Consider the following 24,389-nt stretch of genomic DNA (forward strand, 5'->3'; position numbering starts at 1 on the left):
GCAGGTTTTGTCCACAACTGTAATAGTTAGAAGATATTTAAGAACTGACTTTTTTCCTGGAATGAGGTGGTCTAAAAAAGTGATACAAGAATGCCAGCCTGCTTTGAACCATCTTGATTTGATCCCTGGCTGCAGTTCTCTTTTTGAGCTACTGTTGTGTTTCCTGTGATCCTTAGTAGCCACTGCCAACTAATCAAGTACCTTAATCTTCAAATGTTGAACTTGCTCTCTAGGTGGTGTCAGACCTCTTGAACTTAGGGGCTGTATTATCATATTTGTGGAGCTGTCGGTCCCCTCCTACTGGTAGCAACTCCTAAGAATAGCAGCTTGAATCGTAGACTCTCATTTTATGGACTTTTATGGGGACTTATTTTTTATACTGTTTGAACAGATGGGTTTTTTCTGCTGTTTGCATGTCAGGAGTTATTTGACCTGCCTGCAAGTAGAGACATATGAACAGTGATGGGTAAAGCTAGGACTGTGCTGTCACAGTTAAGTTCAGGGGACTGCATGGGGTTTGTTGATACTACTCCCTCTCTTTGATCTTTTCACCATTTTACTAACAAGGAAATAAATAATGTTATCCTCATGCACTCTGCTCATCTTATTCTATGCTAAGTTTGGAGAAAACCAAATATTTAATATGTAACAGGATGAGGTAGGAGGGAAAATGAAAAATAAGTTTCTGAAAATGTCTCCAGTCGCATCCTTGGTTTCAGTCAAATGAAAGAAGGTTCACATCTAGTATTTGACTTGACTGAGAGTTGCAATTTCTCCACCAGCAGTGCTGCCAGCAATATAGTAATTGTCCATGGGTTCAAGCAACTTGCACCATATTTTGTCATCATGACAACGAATGCAATCATCAGTAATTTATGATTCTCATCAGATACTATAAGTCAAGCAAAATGTTCTCTTTTAAACACAACAGAAGGGCTTGTTTCAGGCTATTGAAGACATCTGCTATTTCTGTCATTTTTATTCTACTTTTTTTCCCCCATTTTTAGGGAAGCAACGTAATGGAGGACCAGGATCTCCTGGAAATAGGAATACTTAACTCTGGACACAGACAGAGAATACTCCAAGCAATCCAGCTTCTCCCAAAGGTATAGTTTCTGTTATTATCCAAGTGAGGGAACTAACACCTACAGCTTTCGTGTTATTCAAAACACTGTTTTGAATGGAGGTAAGTGTAACTGTCTACTGGTTTTGTAGACATGTTGTTTGCATATGCAAATATGGCGTAATGTAACATTATTGTGCTGGACTCACTTTGTATGGGTGTAATTGATGAACAAAGCAAATGAGAGTAAGATATATAATTTGAAGTGATGGCTGTTTATAATTTATTTTAATTATTTTTAGCTTTTCAATCTGTTTATAGACTGCCATTGCATATGTGTAAATAAGGCTGTCAGTGAATCACAGATATTTGTCTTCACATAGCAGTTGACCTGGAAATAAATTGCCCTTTATATAACTATTCTTAAAAGCCCTGGATGAAACATTTTTTTCCTAATACCTGCCTTTTATGTAAGATGTGGAGACTTCCTGCAGGCTTCATATTTGATTTGCTGCTATGTTCATGAATTTTGCTTCTCAGCTGTGGACAGAATAACTTGCAGTCATTTTTTCAATCACTTTTGGTGCTAGCTGATTAAAAGTATAGATTTTAAAATCATTGGTAGAGATTGTTCTTATATTTCGCATACCAGAATGTATCAGTGAAGGCTTCTACTAGCATTCAAAACAAGACAGATACTGGGCCTAGCATGAAAACATACTGTTGGGTTTTAGAAAACTATACAAGGAGAACAAATGAGGAAAAGTAGACACCACTAAGGCTCAGAAGGCTGCCAAATGTGATGTAGATACTAGGTCAGGGTTAAAATGTAGTGTAGAATGCATGAAGTGTTCCGGGAACAGAGTGTATAGAAAAATTGAGGTAAATAGAGATCAGTCTGCTTGCAGTTTGATAATGGTGGAGAATGAGAAGAGTTATTAGAGGACTTTTCAGTCTAGAACAGGAGGCTGAAGTTACTGGAAGAGGCCTTTTGATGCATCATGTCTTACTGGATGAATCATTTGTAAAAGAGAACGAGAGTTTCTTTTGAATGGGAAAAATTAGAAGTTGTGAACGATTTCTGTATCTGGATGTGTTTGTCCATCCATATATACTATAGTATGAGTCTGTGCACTGAAACACTGAATATTATGAAACACAATGCTATTCCACATACAATATTAGACAAGCGAGATAAATGGTACTAGCAGTACGGCATATAAAAGCAGCATTTGATAAATTGCAATAGGTATTTCAGGTGTAACCAGGAATTTATACATTTTTCAGCAATGCTATCGTTCAAACAATTTTTTTTACTCTCAATCCTTGTTCTTAGCTCATTAAGTATTTTTTTCTGGTTTTCATGCTTCTTAAAGGACTCAGCTTTCTTGTATTCCTGTTTAATTTTTTCAAAATTAATGAATGGATTGATAATATATCATAATTTTAGTGCTATCTTTGCTCAGTAACTGGTGTTCGTGATAGCATTGTTAATAATGTTTGCTTTTGGAGAGTATATTAATGCTGAGAGTAGATTCTGTCATAAAAACTCCAAATGAGATCTTTTTAAAATGTGCTTGATGTAATAAAAAAAGATAGGATCAAGATCTAGAGATACTCTCAAAACTGTTTTGAGAACAAAATGGTCATGCAGTTATTCAGAAGAATCAACACCATCTAAACCAAAGATAATTAAGTAACACAGAACAGCTTGAAGCATGGGCTGAATAACAGTGAGGTAGTCTTTAGCAGCTTCCCTGTTGAGCTAGAAAAAACAGGCCTTAAGGACCATGTTTCTAATGTGTCTTTGATTCAAGAATGTTAAACCAAAACAAAGGTGGACAAAAGCTGAAGCTGCGCATCACATTTCTTCATTTAAATGATGGAGCAATGCAAGAGAGTTTACATAGTAAAAATACATAATCTGCCATTGAGAACTGACTTCTCTCGAAGGCACAGCTACTAGAATAGTTATGGGGCTGAAAAACAGGGATCATGGTAAGTCTTATTTAATGTTACCTACCCTTGCTGTATTCACAATAGCTTGCTGAAGAACTAAAATCTTTCACGTCCTGCAAGGAACCATGAAACCTTTCTGTAGTTTTATTTGTTTGTTGATAAGTTCAGCTCTGTCATTATGCATTCAAAATAGTGCACACCATCTAAGTATTTTAAGATCTCAAACCATAATTGGAGTCTCACTAATTTGAATCTCATCAGATAAAAATTCTTCTAGTTTGTTTGCTGTGAACGTGTTCATCTTTTCGGTTTCTCATTTAATTTAAAACTTGATGACTCCTTGGGTTTTTGTACTTAATAACATTGCTGATGATGTTATTTTTAGTTTTACTATTAATGTTTCCTGTCTTGTGATACTTTTTAATTCCACTTTTGAGGTGGAAGTTAAGTGCTTTAAAAAACATCTATGGAACAGCACTTCCATAAAGGCATAGACTCAGACAGGCGGTATTGAATAAGCTTGAGGGTAAAAATCAAGCAACAAAGCTTTTTTTAAGGTTTAAAAATGCTCTTTTTTTTTTAAACTCTTACTTATTCTCATCAATATTCCTTTGTGCATCCTGAAAATGCAGCAAGCATTTAGTGGTTGAAAAGAGAGACCGTCTTTTTTCACTTGTAATTGCTGGCTTCCTAAAGAGTGATGAATTTCTGTAATTCAAACACCAGTAGCCTGTTTAGAAACCACTTTCTAGAGCTTGAAGTAGTTTTAAATAAGAAAAAAATCTAACATAGCTAACAAATATAGATGAATTAATCACTTTAGTTTCTTATGCAGTGTTTAACCAGTATAAAAAGGTATGTTTACCCAGATTTCTCATAATATTTTCCCCTAATGCTTCTGTATTTGGGGGGACATTTCAAAGGAGGGTAAACTGGTATATTTGTAAGAGATAAGCAGAGTTGAAATCTTTCAGTTAGATTTCTGCTTTTCAAAATAACCTTTAATTTTATTGGATCAGAGCTAGTAGCCCAAATTCTCATCTCTCACTAGTATAATTTAAGTTGCTCAAGTTTCACATTAATATTAACTAGAGCACTTTATGGCTTATTATTATTAGATAAGGTTAAGACAATGCGGTAGAAATATAATTTTTAAAGTTAATTTGTGAAATGGAAATCTTTTATGCACGACATAAGTCTTAAAGCAAATTTCATTGCAGAGTTTGATACTGCATTTAAGATTTTTTTGTATGTGAAAAGAATGAAATTAATATATTTTTGGGGGAGGACTTTATATCTTTTATTAAAAGGATGTTCAGACTTGTTGAGAGGTAGAGACAATATGTAAAAAGATACTGAAGTTGCAAGTACAAGGACTTGAGAAAAAAAATACTTAGAAAAGAAGTAAAAGAGATAAAATGGTTTTGAAAATAAGAATTATCCAAGCTCATTTAAAAACTTAGATAAGAAAAAAATGGTTTTGTGTGGGTTGCTCAGTGTATGGTTTCTTCTCCCAGCGCATAATGGGAACACATTCTCTCAGCTGACAGATGGAAGAAAGATGTTAGCTGAAAGCAGCTTTCTCCTGGCTTCAGAGCTATTCTTATAGTATGCAACTTGTTCCTTCCTGCATGGAAAGGTCTCAGCACAAAGCAAATTTGGGAATCTTGTAGCAGTGATGTGCAGGCAGCCAGGCTCTTTCCTGCGTACTTTGCAGAACCAGACAAGAAGTAGAATATGAGCAGGCTACGAGCATGTACTCTATGTGTATTGTTATATGAACAGTAAACCTGTACTTCCAAAAAGAGCTGGTTCTGCTACATATATGTAACACTCTTTCATACAAGCACAAGTTAGTCTGACATTTAGCAAAAAGGAACTGCTGTGCATGTGCACTTTATTTTCTGTGTAACAGAGAAAGACCACATCATATGTTTGCTATTGCTATACTGCTATTGGCTTAGACACCCGAGAGCTTAGCTAGCTAATTTGAATCCTGGGGTTTAATTCTCTCCCACTCAGCACAGCTAATAAGTAGATCATTCCAACTTCCACTCATAAAGAAAGTGCCTAAACTAGGAGATGCTGCAAAGTGAGTACCATAATATTTATAACCCTTTCTGGCTATGCCTCTTTGGTTCTGGTCTGCTGGAGGTGAAGATGAAAAATAGAATTCAAAAGAAATGCTTTCTACCCTGCTGTTTTCCTTCCTTCTAATGCCCCAACGAATTACTTTCCTGATTTGGAAAGAGGCCGCTCATCTTGTCATTGCATTGCTTATAAAACCTTTCACCATAAAGACAGAAAAAAGTGTTAGAATCCAGCATAACACATGAGCCTTTCAACTCCGAAACACAAAGGCATAGTCTACATTATTTAAGTAATGCAGCCCAATAGGGATGGATCAGTCAAACAAGGCGGTTAGGTGCATCCATGCTATAGTTCAGGATGTTTACTTCAGACTAGCCTTAGGCTGGTCTCATAGACTAAATGTCCCCTCCATGCATTTGCTTCAAAAGCGTCTGATGAAAGCAGTCTCACAAATATTTTCCTTCTTAACTGAGAATATCAGAGAGCCAATCTAGTCATGACATGCTGTCATTTATCTGTATTATGTAGATGACAGTAGCATTTCACTCGTCCTTCCACCGTTGCCCGCATATTAAGTCATATTTCTCTTCCTGCTTCATATACACTTCCTTATTTGTGGTTGACACACAATGCCTACTGTCTGCTACCTGCTCTGAGAATAGTCAGCATGCAAGGAAAGATGCTATCAGAGTAGAAGCATTATTCTCTTTTTGTGGCAGCTAGACTAGCATGACAACTTGAATGAGCTGACTTAGATTTTCTGCATATCCCTTTTGTTCAAGAGAGAAGGCTTGGACAACTGCTTTCTGTGTGTATTTGCTGGTGTGGCTGTTCTGCCTTCATGTGTTCGTGAGCTCCATAAGGGCCACTGATAGGATACACATTCCCATCTGCAGCCAGTCCACAGGCAGCTATAAACCACAAAGGCTTCTACTCAGTTGTCCCACACATTTATCCATTGAGTTATATTTATGAACATATTTTCAGGTCATCCAAAGGACTTCCAATACCTCTATGGTCAATAATTACAGTGCTAGATTCGGAGGAAGCACTATCATTGAGACCTCATTGCTCTCTACAACTACCTGAAAGGAGGTTGTAGAGAGGAGGGTGCTGGCCTCTTCTCCCAAGTGACAGGGGGCAGGACAAGAGGGAATGGCCTCAAGCTCCGCCAGGGGAGGTTTAGGCTGGACATTAAGAAAAAATTCTTCACAGAAAGGGTCATTGGGCACTGGAACAAGCTGCCCAGGGAGGTGGTTGTGTCACCTTCCCTGGAGGTGTTTAAGGCACGGGTGGACGAGGTGCTGAGGGACATGGTTTAGTGTTTGATAGGAACGGTTGGACTCGATGATCCGGTGGGTCTCTTCCAACCTGGTTATTCTATGATTCTATGATTCTATGATCTTCCATCAGTGTTGGCATCATCTAGATACTGCGTGCCTCATAGGCAGTGCTATGCACCATCTTCATCACCTCATCATGAGACCACACGTATGCAGAAGTGGAACGAGTACCAAATTTAACTGTAAATCTGTCACATGCTGTGTGAAAGGACACTACGCCTTTCACCATCTGCCTGCCAGATAGCATTTCCCATGTTTCCCAAACTATAGGTCTGGGCTGTGTTCTGCAGATTACAAAGACTGCAAAGAAATGGATCTTTGTCTTCTTGTGTCATTGAATTTCTATCCCCACTCCCATCTCCACGTGCAGACAGTGCAAATGTCCTCATGGCCTCCGAGGCTTACTTGCTTCACCCATTCACTCCTCAATGGCACTAGGTTGATAAATACGTTTATTCTGCTTACCGGTGTGTGTCTGTTAACATCTGTCTGCAGTGCCATCTGGACACTATGGAAACGGTGTTTCGTCCTCAGGATTGGCCTTGCCTCCTTCTTCATCTGTTTCTCATTGCTTCTGCAGCTGTCCCACTGGTTGCTGCACAGGAGCATGATTAGACACCTCTGGGCTCCCCACAGCAGTCATGTCAGCAGCCTCCTGTTCCTGACATCTTTTCAGGCTCTGGATGGGGATCTGTTTAAATTTTTCCAGGAAAAAAAATGCGTGCATGCTTCCATTTTCCTTCAAATTCAGAAGATAGACTCCAGTTGCAAAAATCATAGAAAGGGTGGCTATTGCATTGCTGGCAATCTTACGTAGGAAACTCTGACCCCAGTTCATGGTATTCTGGATTTATTATAACATCAGAGCAGGATCCTGAATCAGGCAGCGCAGTGAAGCAAACATGCCTCTACTGCCTCTTTTTAACAAGCTCCATAAGAAGGTGGAAGGCTTTTGATTACAGGAAAGAAAAGTCAAACCTTATTAGAACACAATAGTTAACTTTTTAAGTATGTGACAAGATAGAATAGAAACCCAAAAGGTATATATACAGCTTTTCCTCATCGATTATGTCTTTCCACGCAGGTCCCTGTTTTCACTCAGTGGCTTTTTTAACACTAGCAAGTGCAAAGTCTTCTCAGGCCCTTAAGGAGCGGTGTTTATCCCTCATGAGAGATGCCTCTCTGCCCCTGACTGCAAGCTAGTTTCTGCACGGGCACTGCAAGCAGCAGCTCCATGTGGGGCCCCTGTGCCAGCCAGGCCATGTGGCCTTCAGAAGTGTCACTCTCCTGAGCCTTTTCTTTCACCACTCCAGAGGACGAATTATCTCCTCTTCTAACAACATAATTCATAACAACATAACTTTTGTAACGTACGTAATATGTAACAAACAATTCGCAAAAGCAGTGGAAAAAAGAACTGATGCCTCCCCCATTACAGTCATCCAGAATTATTCAGACTGGTAGTTGATAGTTTTATACAAGTTCCCAAAAGTGCTGCTTAAATCTTTCAGCAAGGTCAGCAGTAAAAAGAAAGCATTCTGTGCTTGCTAAAAAGATCTTTCTTACAAACCAACGCAAGCGTAAATTCATTGTAATCATAACAATCACTTAGAAAGGTATGAAAGTCAAGTCATCCCTTTCTCCTTATACATCAGATAAAAAGCTTGATTTTAATACACACAGAGTTGAGATCCACCAGATAGTGATATTGCCCGTGGAGAAAAAAGCATTAGTTCCCCAGCTGCTTGAGAATATCAGAGAAAACTGGTAACAGTCTGTGTTACTGAATTCACCTTGATGCTTCTGGTGAATATGTGATTACTTTGAAGCTCCGTTTGTGTTCATTTGGCTACCTTTCAGAGACAAAAACTCAAACACCTTCTATCCTAACGTAAAACACTATGTAAGTATAGCAGTGATGCACCTGTAAAAGACTGATGTATGGACAGTTTCTTGTAAAGGATTTCTCAGCCCACTGGGACGCTACTTGACATTACTATTTTGTTAAAAGAAACAGGTATTTCTGTCTTCTGCTTTCTATTTATTTCCAATGTAGCAATTCTAGTGACAGATCAATAGGACCTAGGAGAGAAATCTGTGGTTTGTGTCTTCTTCCACACTTTGTTTATGTCCTGTTTTCTTAAACATTTCTTTTTCTCTAAATCCTATGGACTTCATTCCTAGCCTTTTCCATGGTTGGCGCACTAAAATTGTCTGCGATTAAACAGCTCAAACAGATTTTGTTCTTTAAAGATAACAATCAAATGAACTAGTAGCAGTGTCTGTGCAAGAACAATACTGCGCCTATTTATGAGCAATTAATATTTGAAAGACTGTCATGACTTGAAGGTTAGAGATTTTATACTGCTCTGAGTCAGAGAGTCTGCACATGGCTGCTTAGGTGTTTGACACCACTGATGCATGTGTTGTAGCTGGTGCAAAAGTGATTGAAATTTTATATGTGGAAATACAGTCAGTAGATAGAAGGAGTTTTTTCTTTAAAAAAAAAATCAATCAGCAAATGGCACCAGCAAAGAAGCCTACGGAGTGTAAATGATTTGTGAGAGGAGTCTATGATCATGGTGCAATATAGAAAAAATACAAATAATCCAAGAGCGTGACCTATTAACAAGCACTGGGATAAGATGCAACTAAACTGGAGCTCTAATAAAGTAAAGGGGCAGCACTTCCAGACAGACATTTCAAAGTGCTTTTATTTTTATTTTAAAGCTCCATAACTTTTTATACGCAATGCATATACTATTGGTGACACTGTGACATCTAGATAATCTCTCTGTCAATAAATATATGAAAGGAAAAAATTTAGCCAGCTATGAACGACACATAATAAGCTAGTTGATGTTATTAACAGACAGAACAAAATTTTCCATACAAAAGGACAGATACTGAAGGTTTATTAATTTTCATGTATTTGACACTTTTGTGAAAATCTGTTTTAGATAAGAGGTTGGTTCTTGGTTCATGACAAAACAAAATACTGCTTCTATGCCGAAACTGCTGGCAAATATTCTAGTTCTGAGATTAATTTTCTGTGGCAGAAGCAGCAGCAGGGGTCTGCCCCACCTGGGCAGGTGGACTGGGAGCTGAAGGGGGACCTTGTGGTAGGCAGGGAGCACCCACACAAGGTGAGTAGGTCAGGGATGCTTGCAGTGACCACAGACAGCCAAATCACAGGGCTAATCCACAGGGACAATTCAGGGGGGTGAGTTGGTGGATGAGGATCAGCAAGGTGCATAGGTGGGCACAGACACAGCATAGCTCAAGTGAGTGTCGGTGACATGGACCTGAGCTCACATGCAGCTCCTACAGAAGGTGGGTTGGCCCCAACCAGGCTTCTCACTGCTCTTTTGTACACGGGCCTGATCTAAAGCTACACAGCTGTACCATCCTGACGTGAACACAGGTAGTCAAATCACTGGAGCAGGGAGAAAGAAGATGCTTGTAGAGCTTGCTGCTGCCCAATAACAGACTGGTGCATTTTTATATAAGCTATTGAGTGACCTGATGAGAGTTTTGTCTATTGGTACTAAATCAAAAGAGTGAAATTGTTGCACATACTTCAGTTGTTCTCAGTCTTTTGCTTATCGGATTGTTCACCTGTGTTTGGTTGCCTGCGGCCCTGTGCGACACACCTTAGTGGAGTGATAACTACTTTAACAGCCCTTCTGATGGAGATTTCCAGTGGGAACTAAGAGTTCAGAAACTTCTCATGCTGTGTTTGCTTTTTATAGAGGCTGATGGGTTACCAAAATTGTGGACCAGACTCCGTGAGATTTCTGTCAGCAGGTCAAAAACCCAAAAATACTAAAATCAGGATTTATCAAACATAAGGATCAAATTGTAATAAACAAAATAAATACTTTGTATAACACACCCCATCTATATACATTGAAAATAATTTTGAAGGTGCTTCCTTTTCTTTGTTGGAGAAAGAAAACAAAAATACTTTATATCTTTCAAAAGTCATGTGGACCGTGTACCTCTCCATGTCTTCTCTGCATTACCTTTTTTCATCTTCAGTTTTTTGGGGTCCTTTCTTTTTAAGTGTCCATTGTTTAAGCATGCCTCATTTCAGATCAGCTCGTGAAATAAGCTTCCCAAGAGTCAGAGCTACCAGGATCATCCAACATTTTTGCAGTCTGCTGGACAGACTGTCAGTCTAAGATTTAAAGTAAATCTGAATGACAACAAAAGAAGGCTTTGCCATGAATTTGACATCTAACAATTTCATTCCAAATTAGGGTGAAACCGATTTCCAAAATGTCAAGTTCAACAACAAAACTGAGCTCTCACTTTCTAATATGACTCCATTGTAACAGAAGTGACCTGAAAGGCTACGATTCCCATTGTTAGCTATATGATTTCTCTTGTCTCTCTTTAATGATTTGAGACAATTATTTCACTACATTATTTAAAAGTTTCCATTAATGTTTTGTATTCAACATCTGCAGCAAAACACCAAAGAGTGAGCTGTCATATCCATGATGTAGTGTGCCTGCATCACTCCTCTCTGATACTGCAGGGAACCAAGATCAAGATCATGACATGCTGGCTTTCTGCATTTAAACAGGCAGATCAACGAACACTATTCCCACTTACAAATGCAGACTCTGATTTTTTCCTCTGCTTTGAATTCAAATTGTATTTCAAGTAAACCATTAGAAATTAATCAGTTCAGGCATGATATTAAGATCAGAATTCTCTCCTTTTTAAATTACTTTGTCACTCACTTCAAACTTAAGCTCAAAGCATTATTTTTCTGTCACACTTCACTTGTTTCTCAGAAAGCAGGTATGTACATAAGCTGGCAGAAATGGGAGGCTGGCTTTCACCGTGCACAACTTCACTGTTGCACAATCAGAAGATCCTATGCAAAGCACGAGCTTTCTAAAAGTCTGAATCATCTTAACAGTTTACTAGTTCAGTGCTTTATCAAGTTCGCAATATTTACACTTCTATACGAAGATGATATGTATATAATAGTGTTGAAAATTGAGGCTATTGCATTGGTTTTTTTCCACTTCTTTCTACTTGTGCCACTACTGCATATTACTTTAAAATTCATGAAGACAGTATGGCGTGACAAGCTGCATAGGTAGAGGCTTTGCACGTTGTCTAGCTTGAAAATCTTCACTTGTGTCACTGAGAGGCAATTGTGAAAGAGAAATTGCAGCAAACTGTCGTGGTTTAATCCTCGCCGGCAACTAAGCACCACACAGCCGCTTGCTCACTCACCCCAAGCAGGCTGGGGGAGAGAAGTGAAAGGCTAAAGTGAAAAAACTTGTGGGTTGAGATAAAGACAGTTTAATATGTAAAGCAAAAGCCATACAAGCAAGCAATGCAAAACAAGGAATTCATTCACCACTTCCTATCAGCAACCAGATGTTCAGCCATATCCAGGACAGCAGGGCTCCATCATGCATAACACTTGCTTGGGAAAACAAATGACATCACTCCAAATGTCCCCCCCTTCCTTCTTCTTCCTCCAGCCTTATATGCTGAGCATGACATCATCTGGTGTGGGTTATCAGTTGGGGTCCGCTGACCCAGCTATGTCCTCTCCCAGCTTCTTGTGCACCTGTAGCCGACTCATTGGTGGTGTAGGGTGAGAAGCAGAAAAGGCCTTGTCTTTGAGTAAGCACTGCTAGGCAATACTGAAAATACCTCTGTTTTCAGCACAAATCCAAAACACAGCCCTATGCCAATGACTATGAAGAAAATTAACTCTATACCAGCCAAAACCAGCAGAGTAGCTTAGTAAAATTCAGGGAAATAAGATGCCAGTGGCATTCCTTAGTTTGTTATGAAAAAATATTTATGTAATTTTGCTTTCTGTGCCTGTATTGCTATATAAATGCAAGTGGTGTGCTTCCGTGCACATCATTCTGTCAATTCTATTCCAGTAATATTTGGTTTCATTGTCCAATCTGAAGCAACTTCACAGACAGACAGCAATCTAAAACATTTTGACTTCTCATGAGTTCCATGAAAAATGTGACCAGGTAGAACAACAAGACTTTTTTAAACCTTCCCTGTGACTGGAAAAATATAGTGAGGATTCAATCATTATGAAACATCAGATAACCTAGTAGGAGAAATAAATTAGGAATAATATAATCAAGACAACATGTTATATTTGCTGTGTGATACCAACAAAATCCATTCCTCCATCTCATTTCTTTCCCTTCTTTGAATCTTAGGTTCAAAGGGGGCATTTTTGTACAATCAGGATATTAATAACATCTCTTTCACCCTTTTTCCTCCCCGCATTTATGGGTTCTCTGATGTGTATTAAGAATTGAACTCCAGCTATGGTCTTAGTGTACTTAGTTTAAAAGGCAAGCAGCCATAAGAAAAAGATCCATTGAAAACTAAGTTTCAGTAGTGCTTTTTTTCACAAAATTGTTTCATCTTGTAATAATCATTAAAAGAATGTAGATAGAGAATAAAATAGCTTTGACACAAAGAAAATAATACACGTAACTGCTGTTCTGAAAGATGCTTAATGAATATTATCAGTAATTCTTACTTCTTGTTTTTCAGATGAAGCAGATCGGTCATGATGGCTACAACCCCACCTCTGTAGCTGAATGGCTGGATTCCATTGAACTGGGTGACTATACCAAATCCTTTCTAATTAATGGCTATACATCGATGGACCTTGTGAAAAAAATCTGGGAGATTGAATTAATTAATGTAAGTTGATCAATTTATAGCAGTAGTTCCTGCTAAATACATTATAGTACTTGTCCTTACATAGCAAAGAGAAAACACAAAAGCAAATTGCACTACAAACACTGTCATGAAGTACTGTAATGATTACGGTTTTCATGCCTATATCTGGGTTGACTGTACTCTTTGCTTCCATTTGCTTTGCCATTGTCTTTAGCATAGTATTCAATCAGCATGATTGTGTCTGCCTTCAGGATGCTGAAAGACATTTAAAAATATATTTTGGTAGTTTATAGCTACAAGTCATATTTTTTTGCTTTTAAACTGCTTAGCAACAGTACTTCTTGTAAAGATACTTAAAGATACTTACTTTTTCCACGTGCTCTGGCTAAATTATACAAAAAAAAAAGGAAACCTTAGCAATAGTTAATAAGTTATGCTAAGGGAACAAAACATTTTACTTAATTATCACTTTCGCTTGAAGCTCTGTTTACATGAGCTGGTTAAATTAGATGCCCATATATGCACAACCATAGATGTAATGGGGACTGCACTGCAGAGTAATTTGGAATAAGATTTAATTTTCTACTGTTACAGTGAAGACATTGACAGCACAGATTTGCCAATGGAATTTTCATGTAAGTTATGTGTCTGAAACTGAGTTATTTCCTTTTATAAAATACACATGATTATAGCTTCGGATCTGCTCTGGCTTTTGCAATCAAAAGTATTGTCATTTTATCTGAACATTAAGAGAATCCCTACATAAAGGAAAGCCCAATATCATATTTTATTTGCTCTTCGTGAACAAAGGGCTATGCTCTTCCTTCCAATGTAGGAGATACTACATCTTTGCCTCTAATTAGTGCCTAACTCCTGGAACAGTCAAAGGGCTACGAGTAACCAAAGGCAATGAAGCATAAGGTAAAGCAGCTGATATAGTTTTATGCTGGGAAACAGTTCCTAGCGTGTCCGAGGCTGAAGAAGTGGAGTACAAAATGATAGTGTGAACGCAAGTTTCAACACAATAATTGATGCATGAGGCACAAGTAGGTACAGCCCAAAACCAGCAAAATAAAAAATTCGTGTTAACTAGCACAAAAATGTAGAGTAAGAGTAAAGGACCAAACTCTGCCATATATGTTATGTCTGTTGCATTCAATGTATGTTGTAGGTGTGTAGTTGAATCAGGATATGGTTGATGCTACATATGGGTCCTATTTACAACTGTGATTCTTTTGCCTGTAAGTGGCTAGAATTTTAATAAGAACTGGGAACGCTTTGCTACAGAAGAAAATACAGGTTAACAATCAGCACTGAGTTGAGAAAAGTGGAAGTGTCTCCTCAGATTGCCTTCTGTAACTCAATTTTCAATGCCAAACATTTTGCCATAATCAATTTGGAAACAAATTACCCTTTAACTCCTCCAAGTGGATCATTAAAACTTCATTAAAGGCTTGTGGTTTGGTTCCAAACTTGCTTAAACTAATGAAAAGATAAATACCTCCACTGAAATTAACAGGAATACACTACTATAAAACTAGTATAAACCAGACAAGTATAAATCCCTCTAATTTGAAGGCTTAACTTCATGCTCTTTTTGAAGGCCTGTACTTCTTGGGAAAACACACTCTTTTGCCATGAGTTGAAAGAAGAAGCTGTTAAACAGTTGTTTTGTATTTGTATCAACATAGATACCTATTCTGATAATTTTTGTTTCCACCTGATATAATGTTGGATTATATTGGTCAAGAGCAGTCTCAGAATTTCTGTTTTAGTCCAGTCAGTATATATTTGATTCCCACCAATCAGTAGTAACTAACTGTAATGACATAATATTCACTGAGAAAATCTGTATCTTAGAAAAGTATTTACCGTTATTTTCCTGTTTCAATTGAGGGGAATCTTTCAGAAATGGAGAAGAAATTTGTTTGAAGCATTGTGCAGAATGACAGAACAACATACTTATCTCTGACCAGCAGGCCTGCTGTCTGAAATCGATTTCAAAGGTCTCACTTTCCATTCAGGTGACGGCAAACAAAAGCTTATTACAGAAAGCTTTTCATAAAGGAATGCATAAAGGTCAAAGCCACTAACTCTGCAACTGGAGCCCTGACATGAGTAGGTCAGAATGCAAGCATGTGAAAACTGGAAGAAACAGACTCAGCATCCTGAAAAGAATTCAGTGTACCCTTGGTTTGGTGGCTTTTGGTGCTTAAGTTGTAGATGAAGCAAGAAGATTCATTTGCACTTATGCCAAATATTCAGGAATGTGTCAAGGGATGCAGATATGGTATCTTTTTCATTTTAGCCATCAGTTTAAACAGTTGCAGCCACTGCATTTTACATAAAAGTCATTCCTACTTTGGTACGAGGAAACCTTTCGTTCATATTTGCTGCTTCTTTCCATTAAGCCACTGGGAAATCATCTATGGCTTCTGGACGTGTCGAAACAGATTTGAAGGTAGAGGTAATATTTTCTATTAAATAAACTAATAGAAGAATAGACTCCATGACAGTGGAAAGAAGGCGACATTTAAATTCCACCTGGACGCGCTTCTGTGCAGCCTGCTCTAGGTGAACCTGCTTTTGCAGGGCGGTTGGACTAGATATTTCCAGAGGTCCTTTCCAGCCACGACTATTCTGTGATTCTATAACCCATCTGAAGTATGCACCTGTGCTTTAAAGTATAAATGCTCTTCTACATGACTAATCATATTATTCTTGTCTGTTATTCTGCATTAGTTATGTAACCCTCCCCCTCAGGGAATCACTCTCTAAAGGAATCTTTTACCAAAGATGTTCTTCAGGCAAGATATAAACAGTTTAAAAGCACAAAGCAAGTTATTTATCGTCTAACACACACAAAACATTGCAGGACTAATGAACTAGGTATTAAATCAACACCCACCAGATGAGTCACTAAGTCTACTGGGCAAGTAGTCATTGCTTGGGTAAGAGAGAGCTGGCCTCTATTGCTCCCTGGAACAGGGTGATCTGTAATGTTGCTGAGTTGCTGTCCTCTGGTTTCTCTGTTTTATCTTAGGATTTTATACATTTTCATGTGAATGTTGTAATCCTTTAATCCTTGAGGTACCGGTTTCCCCTCTCTCAACAACCTTTCTTATGTCTCCAACTTTACCTTTCTTATCTCATGTGCTTCCAGCCTGTGCACTCTCTCACAGCTCCTTCTTGAGCCCTAGCAATTTTCTCAATAGGGCTGAGAATAGTTACACAGCTGCACTGCACAGAAAGTAGGCTTTGAATCACAGATAGCTGAACTCCTGGGAGGAGGGTTACATGTAAGTGGCCTGCTTTACATTTCTTCTCAATTAGTTCATCCTGTACTGCAAGCTACTTCTATTTTTGCACATCCATCTTTCACATGGATGATTCAGTCTTTATCTTCTTTAAAATTAATGTTTACCAAAAGGTTTCTTAAACTCAATTACTGTCCAGATTTTGAGCTTTGGGAGAAGTGTTCTCGATATTGTCTCTCACAACTTGCATTCCTGTTCAGGATCAGATCAAACGTACTAGAAAGAAAATAGATACCAATGGACTGCCTCCCATTAGTTTATAACTAAATACTTTGGACCATCCATAACACCATCGACAAATTTCACAATTTAGTTTAATTATATATTGTGTGAAAAGTGATTCTTTGGTTATATTAAAGGCTTCTGTACAATCATTTCACTGCAGCCCACTACATTTTGTACTGTAGGAATGAAAGAGTACGAAAATGGCCATACTGAAACAGATCAGAGGCTCTACCTAACCCATTGTTCCTTCTACAAAAATGACCTTAAACAGATGACCGGGAAAGTCTACATGGATAGGGCAATCTTACTATGAACTATCTGCAGAATGTTCTTCTACTCATTAATAATTTTCAGCTCAGAGACTTCTGGAATTGAGTCAGTTCTTCTCAAGTAATCCTTGTCTTTCTGAACTCGATTGTCTTATTATCAAGTTTTGTGATCTTACTGCTAGTCTTCTTATGTATGGAATTTGTATTGACCAGCAGAGGTCCACTCACAGATCTCTTAAGGAATTCACTAGGAACTTTCTTCCACTCTGAAAACTGCATTTTCTCCTACAGTTTCCTGGTTTAACCAGCTATTTATCCACAAAAGAACATTTTATGGTTTAATTCTATGACTCTTTGCTTTTCTTTTTTTTCCTATTTTTATTTTTTAAAAACCTTTGAAATTGTCTTTATCAGAAGACTAGAAATCGAGGCAAACAAGTAAACTATCAACCTTTTCTACATATTTTTTGATTGTTTCAAATAACTCCAATAGGCTTTTCAGATACGAGGTGCTCTTACTAGCAGTCACTTTAACTCTTCTTGGTTGTATTTATCCATGTGTCCACTACTAATATGCATTGTTAAATTCCTACTAATTTGCCTGAGACAGTCTTAGAGGTCAGTATTCCCATGAATCTTCCATGCAACTCTTTTCAAAATTGGCATCAATTTTGTCACTCTCCAGTCCGCAGAGAACAATAAGGTTTTAAGGGAAAAGTTACATGATATTGCTAGCAATTCATCAAGTTCATTCCTGAATTTCTTTTCTGTTTATCTTCTCTTCTCTGTGGTTAATTTACACACTTCTATAATTTCTTCTTTCAGCCAGTCATTTGCAGACTGATGAGTCTTATTCCATTTATCCATTTCATGCTTCCAGAAATCCTTTTTTGATATCTTTCCAGTCCTTCTCTGTACAGCTCCAGTACACAAAGTGCCAGCTACACATGTCTAATTTCAGAGTCAGAATTTCTTTATGCATATTTAGCTTGAGCCTGTAGCTCTAAGCGGTAGAAACCACTGTACTGAACTTAGTTGGCAAAGCTTTCATGAGGTCTTAGCCAACTAACGCACCAATAATGTCAGTACAACTCTCTTATTTAAGAATTTAAAAAAGGACCACAAACTACATTGAAATTCCTTGACCAGATTAGTGTTTCACTGTCATAGCAGCCTCCCTATCTACTTCAGCAACACAGATAGCAACTCCACAGCATGACTGTGTAATACACACCAAATGGATGGATTTTATACTCTGCTCACTTGACAGCTTAATTTCCCATGCTCTATAGCATGAAAAGATACCCTTTCTTAGGAGGGCTGTTCTACAGATTCTGCTTGACAAATTACTCTGTGGCTTTTCTTCTCTTGTTATTACTTAATTTGCCAAGCGTGCCACTCTGCAGAGGCAGTTTTTGGAGAGGAATGAGACATTACATCTCAATAACATGTTCTCAGACATTGCAACTGCAAATCTACAATTTCTGTTCCTTTTCCTGCCTACTTCAGAGCCTATTCTGGGTTTCAGATCACTGAAAAGAATTAATTGTGCTTGTAGCCACAGTCCTTTCTGATCTACCAAAGGCACTGCTGACTGATAAAGATGCCCATAGCTCTTCCTGTTGTTGCTTTCTAAATTACTCCAACAGTTTTGATAGCCAGAAGAATCCTCAAGGCTATGAGTCTCAATAGGCTGTGGGGGTCTCAGCCTATTAGGTATTTTGTTTTAAAAAATTACTTCTATAGTTGCTGAGTTTATAAAATTGTCTATATGTCTTTTTCTGTGCTCACTCTTTCCATACATTCAGGAGCACATTACTAGTGTACTTGATTGAGAAAGTACTTGAAGTTAATTTATGTGAACAAAGACTTTTAAAACAGCCACATATATAAACATGTTCACACGCACATATATATGTATGTGTATGTATTTATACGTAAATGTATATAATTGATAGTAAAGAATTCTCCGACAAGCTAAATGCCACTTCTGCAGAGACATCCATGTTTATGTAATGTGCAAAGCCAGAAATCTCATATTTCGAAGTTCCTAGGAAGCATAAAATGCTTGAGAATCTCTCTGACATCTTGCAAAAACAAATGTTCCTCTTGCACTGAACAGATATTTCTAGCCTTTGAAAATTATATGGGAATCTTTAAAGTTGCTTGCCAGGCAGGCTGAACTCTGGGTCTCTCACTCAAAGTAGTTGTATATGTATAGGATGCATTAACACATTTAAGAAAATCTTTTCTACTACATTTGTGTTGGGTTTTATATTAAATAACCACAATTTTGATGTGCTTAATGCACAACCTTGATTTGTTTGAGGAAATGTGAAGGAAACTTCCAATATCTGGTTGAATTCTGTGGCTAAAGTTTGCAAAACTATCCCAATTAACATAAATAATAGTATTAAGCAGGTTTTTTGACAACAGGATAGTTGCTTGGATATTTTGAATCAAATACGCCAAAGATGGGTCTGGAATTGAATAGCTTTCATCATAATGTATTACTTCTTCATGAGGTAAGACATATATATGGATTTGCTCAGTTGCTCCTACATTAGCAGAACAATGCCGCAAATGAGATTACATTAATATGTTAGCTGCTACAGTTGTAAATACAAAGGATTATTCTCTAAATTAGTGTATATCCTTTTTAAATGGGATCAGTAGGTCCATTCCATGTACAAAAAAGTTATGAGATACTATACAAACAGCAAGGCTTTTTTCTATACAGTATAGTTGTGTAGTTTTCACTAATTCAGGGTACCCACAGAAGTTTGAAAAGAGTTTTAATAATGCACATCTTTGTTTCTTTCGCAAGAATGAAATACTAACCAATTGCAACCATATAGTAAATTTGTTCCATTGGATCTTGCATTTGAGAATGATTCTTTCTGCAGTCAGATTCTTTCTACTTTGATTACTGGTAGCATCTTCATCAGTCACTCGGTTCCTAAATGACTGTGGATGTTACTGATCACATAGAAACTGTTGTTATGTTGTAGTATTGCAGTGGATGGCTCTAGAAATCTCATTGGAAGCTCTTTATGCTCAAGAAATCCATGTGCTGGTATTGTAACTTCATAATGTCTTTAACTTATATAGAGTTTCTGCATGTAATGTTTTGCATATGTAGTGATCTCATAACCTTCGAATGATTTGATGCGCAAACTTCTGTTTGCTCCTCATGGCAATGCAAAATACTTCTTAAATATGTCATCCTCTTTCCTCTATCCTGTTACTTGGAAAAGATCAGGAGATAACATAAACTATGTCTACAGTTTACCTTTTCCTACTCCCACCTTGGATCATGGCAGTGCTCAGACTCAGAAGAAGTGGGAGGAAAAACTTCTTTTAGCTCAAATGCAGTGCTTTATTCAGTTTACAGTACAACATGGTAAAGAAAGGAAAAGAAAGCATTTTCACTGTGGACGTTTTCACGGCATTTATTCTTTGGGAGTATATGATTCTTTTGTAATCTATCTGGTATAATTTTGCAGTAGAGTTTGTGTAAATATAAGAGGTGATGTAACTACTTTGAAATAATTTCCCTGATTTTATGTTAATATTTCCTTGTAGCAAAACAATAATAAAAAAGTATTTTGTTCTCATTAAAAAGTATTGATAAAATAACCATTCGTAAATCTTGCCATAGAAATTTGCAAATTTCTTTTAATGTTTCCCATTTTCTGCATTTATTTTTAAATGAAAGGATTTTAGCCATATCAAAATGATATAATTTTTTAACAACCACTTTTACCTCTTTTCTTTGTTCTTATATTAGAATTCTTAAAACCAGAGCTTTTTTTCTCTTTCTTTTTCTCTTTTTTCTTTCTCTCTGCCCCACACTCTCTTCAAAACAAATTATAATCAGGTAGTGATTGGCAGCAATTTTTAGCACTAATAATAATAGCTGAGCAATTTTAGCACCTATTGTGTTCCACCTGCAGGATCATTTTCTTGTCCTGTAACACACTAGGTAGCACAAATGATTGATTTATAATGCAAGATAATTTTTTTATTAAAGCTACCTACTCTACCTAGTGCCAAAGAGCACACTGTCTCTGAAGTACCCTAACAAAGTCTCCCTCCATTCAGGCGGCAAATAAATTGCCTTATCACCTGATTTTCTGTCTGAAATCTCAGTGTTATATAAGAAGGTTCACGTTTCAAGTTTCAGAATGTGATCTCCTTTTCAGGGAATACAGCAGAAGCAATGAGTCTTCTTATTCTCTTTTAAAATGCTAGAAAAATAAACTCTCTTCTCAACCCACAAGTTCTCTACAAAAACAGATAAAATAGTCACTAAACATTTTGTTGTCCTGGGCAACAACTTGTTCTGCCTTCACTGGCTTAGAAGAGTCTTGGATAAAGAGTTATATTTCACCAGCTTAACCTTTCCAATGTTGTTGAGCCTGCAAAAAAACTAGATTTCTATTTTAAAATAATGTCTTTTTTCAGATCCTTTCTTCTGATGTTAATTTAGAAATTTTAGAGACACCCTGTTTCGAATTTGGCCTCCTAAACATGCAGTCCTTCATCATGCTGTAGATTGTAGTAAAAGTAGTTTCATTATAAGTATTTAAATTTTGTTTTCTAGACAATATTTATGCTAGCTTTACTGGAATAATTTGATTGTTTTGAATGTTTGCATTTGCTCTCCCCAAGCCCTACTTCTCATAGTTCTAGCTTATGGCATTTTTAAACAGGTTATGTTGATTGAAGGTCAATGTAAAATACTTGAAGTTTTATTGGTATATAAAAGCAAGCAAACATAGAGATGTTAATGAGGTAAAGCAATACTTCTGCCTTTTCTTTGATGAAAATTGATAGCGATAAAAATCATTAAGTATCCCCCTTTTGCAAAGAAATAAAGCTGCAGAATTTATTACATAATATCCTCACGGACTGCAGTACTATTTTGATGCGTTAAAATACTATGTTTTTCAACTAACTCTCATATTCAGTGGTGTGCAGAAAAGAAATCTTCTTTAAAATATTTTAAAATCTTTTTTTTCCCCTGCTTCTTCATTGCTTTATAGGATATTGTGAGGGGTTGGTCTTTCCAATAAAAATTATCAGGACTCTGTCAAATCTTGACTATCATAATTTGTCTTCTGTTCACAACTGGTTTTAATAGTTAAAGGTAAAGAGTACTGAATGGCAGTCATTTTAGCTATGAGGATAATTAAGATCAGAAACATTTTCCCTGTACAGCAGATTTTGTTAACATTCTCAGGTATAAGAGCAAATGCAGTACTGTACCATATAGACATATCAGAGTGATTAATGTGCCAGAAATAGGACAGCAGCATTATCCTGGGTCTTCTGCCTGATTCTCCTTTCTCACATTGTTCAGAGCTCACTTGGATAACCCTGCAATCCACTGCATTCGTATCATACAGGCGCAGTTCTGGATTTCAAAAAAGAACCAAAAGCATTATAGCAAGATTATTAATAGAAGTAAGGTCAACATTTTTCAACACAATAAAGTGTTGAAAGATGAGGGGAAGGAAAGTATTCACTTAGCTACAAAAGGTTCTATTGCACCTTACAGGGTTTATTGCAGTCTGCAGCCAACAGGACTGGAGTCCTTAAAGTCATCTTCAAGGACTTTGTCCTTCATTGTTTTTAAGTTTCAAAAGAATATGGTTTCAGTCACACTCCATAAGCGGCAATTCAAAATTTTTATAGCTGGTGGTGGCAAAAAACCTTTCATATTCAGTCTCTATTATTTTCTATTATATCAGAATTACATACCATTATCTCCAATTATCCACAGCCTGCAGATGTAAATAACACATTAGCACCCAAATTTTTACATCCTTGAAATAGTTATTGGCAATACTTGTGATTCCTTTCATAATGATCAAGTCACTACAAGGTTATATACATTTAACTCCTGATTTATATTCCTACCTCAGTTTGTAATTTTTCTTATTTTAAAAAGCGTTCTTCCTATCATGTAGAGATCTAAAATTGCAGTATTCATCCAAAAGTAGTTTATTACATGGTTTTTAACTCACTGCCACAATGTGAGGAAGAATGTGAGAAAATGCAGTTAATATGATTCTATGTGCAATAATATTCAAAATTTTATTCAGATAATGAATTACAATATAACCCTTGCAAATCTGTTACCCTGTTAATAGAAAATGAGAGATCTTTCTAGCATTATGGGTTTCAAAACAGGAAGTTAGTTTCAAAACTTTTTACAGTGTTTTATCTGTATTTTTCCATGGGTACATGATTCAGATGCAGTAACGACAGAAGCTACTGGGAATAATATAGTTAGACCTTATTTATACTTTTGTTCAGGTATTGAAAACTGGATCAGAACCTGCTTGAGCCAGTGTCAGCTTACATGCACATACTCAACAGGAAAGGACATGCTGTTTTCGAAATAGCATTATTTTATAGACCCAGCCCAATCCCCTGGACATCCTGATTTTCTCAGGGTCTGGACTCCATGCTACCATTTAAAACAACAGATTCAGTAAGAAGCATATTGGGTGGTTGGAGGTGAGCTACTAATGACTGTGTGGCAGTCTCTGTCATCAAAAAAGGTTTTCTCATCATCCCCTCATTCGCTTGCATTATCTACATGAAGCTGGAAACCACGGTCTTAATATCTTTCTTTAAAACACTTACCCCTCCAGTAAGCCCCAAAGAAACGCATATGCACTCATGTGCACACATAAAGCAAAAGAACAAGAATTACGCAGAGCTAAGTATTTTAAACATTTGTGTTCCCACATGCAATATGGTTCTACTGTGTTTTCAGTGAACATAACTAAACACAAGGTGGTTGTGTGACTTATGAGTTAAATTTATGTAATAATTATAAAGGAATAGATAAGCATCAAAGCCATAGCCAAGGAGGATGGATAGCAAAACATTAGGCTAGTTCATAACTTCACGTTATTAAAGAGTAGTGATAGATCTACACTGCTTCTTTTGTTGAAGCCGAGCAACAATTTGCAAGCAGAAATAATTCTTCTTACCTGCTTTCAATAGCAAAGTATACAGTAGCACTAATACATGACATCCACCAAAGAAGTTCATTATCTTTAGTTCTGTGCAGTGATTTATGAACATTTTTTTTTGTTACTTTGTGGCTCTTTGGGAAGCAGAAGCATAAGATGTGACTTCATGTGAGAAAAAAAATGACAGAAGTTTAATATGCCTCTAAGCATATGGAGTGGTTAGCTTTAGAAATTCACTAGAACTAAAGCGTGGGAAAGAGGAAACTGAGAACTGAGGAGAGTCAGTAGTAAATGAGGGAGTTATATGCAAGGATGAGATGTCAAGAGTGGGAAGCAACTGCCATTAGATGCTAATGGGCTTAGCAAGAAACGCTAGAAATACATAACGAAACAACACACACAGAGTATAGAAATATCATATAAACCAGAAAAAT

At 37.1% G+C, this 24,389-nt stretch overlaps 1 protein-coding gene across 9 annotated transcripts in view; it reads left to right on the top strand.

The window, feature by feature from the left end:
- The window catches only part of ANKS1B (ankyrin repeat and sterile alpha motif domain containing 1B), a 427,837-nt gene that overhangs the window by 259,205 nt on the left and 144,243 nt on the right, over positions 1-24,389 (top strand). For all 9 annotated transcript variants that reach the window (XM_069852975.1, XM_069852979.1, XM_069852978.1 and 6 more), the window contains 2 exons: positions 1,008-1,106; positions 13,021-13,173. In XM_069852975.1, the coding sequence (XP_069709076.1) occupies positions 1,008-1,106; positions 13,021-13,173 (252 nt within the window). The remainder of the gene's footprint in view (positions 1-1,007; positions 1,107-13,020; positions 13,174-24,389) is intronic.

Source organism: Phaenicophaeus curvirostris, chromosome 1 (assembly GCF_032191515.1).
Source record: "Phaenicophaeus curvirostris isolate KB17595 chromosome 1, BPBGC_Pcur_1.0, whole genome shotgun sequence".
Classification (NCBI taxonomy): Eukaryota; Metazoa; Chordata; class Aves; order Cuculiformes; family Cuculidae; genus Phaenicophaeus; species Phaenicophaeus curvirostris.